This window comes from Apis florea, unplaced genomic scaffold (assembly GCF_048593485.1).
Source record: "Apis florea isolate Af1SG1 unplaced genomic scaffold, ASM4859348v1 contig_3585_pilon, whole genome shotgun sequence".
Taxonomy (NCBI): Eukaryota; Metazoa; Arthropoda; class Insecta; order Hymenoptera; family Apidae; genus Apis; species Apis florea.
In genome coordinates this window covers 247,886-251,717 of record NW_028256788.1, presented here as the reverse complement: position 1 = coordinate 251,717, position 3,832 = coordinate 247,886, and the positions used below count along the sequence as shown (strand labels likewise).

Below are 3,832 nucleotides of genomic sequence, written 5' to 3'. Positions count from 1 at the left end.
ATTGAGTGCTTAACGGTGACAGGGGTCGGCTCGGATCATTGAAATGCCTCGCGAGTATGCTCGATCATGCCTGCCCGTTTCCGACGTCGCGTCTTTGCTTCGCTTCCCGGAAGTTCGGTTAAGTGAATTTTAGAAGAGATTCGGAATTTGGGAATAGTTAAAGAGAAATTGGTGAAAAACGGACGCGTACTGTGGAAAGATACGTTTGTCGGTTTGTCTTCGGAGAAGTTGGAAGCGAATATTCCTATTTTCGTTTCAATTCGCTTCTTTCTTTTTTTCTTCTCATTTTTCGAGATTTGTTTTATTTCTCGAATGAAGTTAACAGAAATTCGTAGAATATATATATGTCTGATTTTAGTATAAAATAACCTGTAATATAATAACTCTGCATTGTACATCCTTAATCCCTTAGAAGAATCTCTTTTTTCGTTCTGGTTCCTCGAAATCATGCGACAATTCGTATGAGAAAAGGCCAAAAAACTTCGTATTCCACTCCTGTTTTTATTCCTTAACCGGACCACGAATTCCCATACGGTATTCCAGTCACCTTGTCCGCTTCCACGTGACCAATGGTCTCAGAACGCCTCGTGCTCACCCTTGCGGGGTTGATCTTTCAGCCGTTTCCACGTTTTCACACGAAATCCCCGTGGCTTTGTGCCTTGTTTATTACACGCCACCTCTAAATGATGTCATTAGATATACTCGGATATACGACATTTTATCGGCGCCTTTCTTTATGACGATCGGAACCATCGTTTCGTTTTATTTCTCGCTTCCATTTTATGGGACGCGCGTGAGAATCTTTTATGACCTTCTTCTTATTGTGAATTATTTTCGCGACAAATCCTGCCCGAAACTGTTTTATTTACACGTAATCTTTTTTACGAGTTTCTTCGAGAAAAGCGATTAAACGAATCTGTTTTGCATCTGCTTGTACTGGAACGTGTTATCGCGACGAACGTTTTTCGTAACGTCTCTCTTATCATTTTTACGAGATTGTGGAATTGCGTAACGCGTAAAAGATATATTGCAATATAAATCTTTGAAATTTGAATAAATATAATGAAAATTGTTGGTTATAAATAATGAAACACGAAATACAATGGTAAGCGTATGTGACAATAACACAGTAATAAGGAAGAACAAACCGAAGGAGAAATTATTGCGGTAAAATTCGATATTTATAAATAACTTTTTCCGTAAATATATTCGAAAGTATCGTATAATATGAATATAAGTGAAATTGTCTTTTAATTTGATATTAGATCGTTGCAAGGAAAATTGCAAAAAAGAATACTGGCCCATGAGGGGATCGAACCCGCGACCTTCGCGTTATTAGCACGACGCTCTAACCAACTGAGCTAATGGGCCGATGGAAGATACGATGAATTCTTTGTATTTCAATCAAATTTGATATTAATAACGAATACAAAATTTAATATTGCAAATAAATCTGTCAATACTATAAATCCAACCTGCGTTAACATCGTCAAAATACACGAAACAATTAAATTTGAAAAGTAGAAGTATATATCGATTTTTTTTTTTTTTAAAGAATCGAATTTAAAGATACGCGACATCATTCAAGGGACAAACATTTTTCTTTAACTTTCAAAATTACAATTTTTTATATTCAAAATTTGTAAGTATAAGAAAAACTAATCAAAATGCCGGCGGAACAGGCGGTTGATATGTTAAATGATACCCTAGCGGAGATCGTATTTAGAACAAAAAACGTAAATAAGTTTAAAAGATTGGCACGGAACACGCATTTCAATTACAGAGAAGTGGAAGGTTAGAAATTTACCACCGTCGTTTCTTTGTACTTATTCCTTAATTCGATTTACTCTTCGACAGCGTTGGCAATTATTCATCGAAAATGCGTTCAGATATTAGGTCCCATAAGCAGAATACTATTTCGAGATTTGTTCCATGCTGGTTTCGATTTCACGGAAAATATTCGCCATATATTGGTCGACAAAATGTTCTCAGTAATCGACAAACGAAATGCTTTACAGGTAACGTTCAATTTTATGAAATGTTAACCTTTAATCGAGGATAATGGTTAAATCGATCGATTATCGCAAAGAACAATTTAATAAATAGATACATTGTGACAACTGGATCGAAGGTCTTTCGGTGATTCTTCGCGGAACTATAGAGGAGAAGATTCATTTTGCTTATCAAGTAACCATTTTGTTTCTTCATGTTTTTAATTGTTCCTTTAGTTAATCCTTTCTTTCTTTACACTATTCTTTCTAATTTAATAGACGTACGATCATCTGAGAACTCACAAATTAAAAAAAGAGCACATATTTCCCATGATGCGCGGTTGTTTAATTAAACTGCAGAACGATGAAAACCCAGACGAAGCCGTGAAGGTGACAACCTATATCACATTTCTATCTTAATTTAAATTTGAAAAAAGTTTGTCTTTAATTCTCATATCAATTTCTGAGATTCTATTGTGCGATGAATGAAAAAAAAAAAAAAAAAAAAAAAAAAAGAAAGTGCTTAGATTTATATTTTGCTAATACATTTGTCGTTTGCGCAGGATTTGATAGATTTGTTAATAAAAAAATTGGACGTGGATCGCGATGGCACGATATCGGAAGAAGATTTTAAAACCGCGGTGAGAGATAGAAATCCTCTTCTTTTGGAATGCATGGGACCAGTGTTTCCTTCCAGAGAAGCTCGTCACGTTTTCCTCAGCACGTTTACGGATCGTGTAGGAAGATATTAACGACCTATCCTTATCGAAGAATAATTTTTTCAGAGGGAAGTACACGAAAATCGTTTTTCTCTCCTTCTCCCTCTCCTTGGAATCCAAGGGTTTGGATTTTGCCAATCCTCGTCTGGAGAAGCTAACAGCGCGGGCTGACACAGGCAGCAGAGGAGGGGAGGAGGAGGAAAATGGCAAATCGGACAGAAGGGATCCGCCTGTAGGCCCTGTAAACGGTTCACTAGATTTTCGAGGTTGTCTGAGCTGCATTCATCACGATTCATCGAACGTGGAAGATTGACTTGCTCTTTCTTAACAAACAATCGCTAATGGACCGCGATAATACCGCCTCCTAATCGCATCAGATGCAAACCGTGACGCAGTCGTCGATAAGATACGATCAATTGCTCAATTGAGTTTCGTCGATGCAATTTCTATCTGTTCTATATCGTCATATCGTTCTTAATGCATATTGAAAAATATGTCATGCAATATCGTGAGTATGGATTTATCGCATTACGTTTATATATATATGTATATATTTATTTTGTGAAAAGGTTCAATTTTTCGTGACACAAAATTTATAACGATAAATTATAAATTGTAGAATTATAGTGTGTTATGCGATTAAACACGATGAACAGATTTTTATGTGGAAATATATGCGAAATAATACGCATCTATTATAAGATTATTTTTCTCACAAATTTCGTCTTCCTTGCATTTCTAAAATAATAACGTAATAAATAATAATTCTACGAAATCTATCTTCAATATTACGAAATTAATATCTTATTTCATATCTGTTCCTCAATATATCGTTCACATTTCGAAGCCTCGTGCACAACCATCCCTCTAATCCATCCCTCTTTCTTCCCATTCCATTAATAAAGACGGTTACTCGTACACAACGGGTACACAACAGGCGAAATACAGATCTCCAGAGGAGCGAGCAGGGTGGCGCGTAAAAGCCGCAATTCCAGTCGCGTTGGTGGATGTGTTACAAAAAAACATAATGAATGTTTGAGGATCGAGGGGGATGGGCCGATCCTCGCGTCTCAAGCAGCTATAACAACAAATTAAACGAGAAAATCTCGAGGCTTTCGTCGA

General features: G+C 36.4%; 1 protein-coding gene and 1 non-coding gene across 3 annotated transcripts; one reads left to right on the top strand and one right to left on the bottom strand.

Moving 5' to 3' along the window:
• Window positions 1–291: 291 nt before the first annotated feature.
• LOC100866271 (calaxin) lies at window positions 292–3,401 on the top strand. 2 transcript variants are annotated; one of them, XM_086914084.1, is made up of 7 exons: window positions 341–534; window positions 618–1,167; window positions 1,266–1,794; window positions 1,858–2,018; window positions 2,107–2,187; window positions 2,271–2,381; window positions 2,555–3,401. In XM_086914084.1, exons 3-7 carry the CDS (start codon window positions 1,668–1,670, stop codon window positions 2,741–2,743), a joined length of 669 nt encoding a protein of 222 aa, XP_086770210.1. In that variant the 5' UTR covers window positions 341–534; window positions 618–1,167; window positions 1,266–1,667; the 3' UTR covers window positions 2,744–3,401. The 2 variants fall into 2 exon arrangements, with proteins under 2 accessions (XP_086770209.1, XP_086770210.1); XM_086914083.1 differs by having other exon boundaries at window positions 292–1,167.
• On the bottom strand, window positions 1,298–1,371 carry TRNAI-AAU (transfer RNA isoleucine (anticodon AAU)). Its single transcript has one exon. It is a non-coding gene; the product is annotated as a tRNA-Ile (tRNA).
• Window positions 3,402–3,832: the final 431 nt, after the last annotated feature.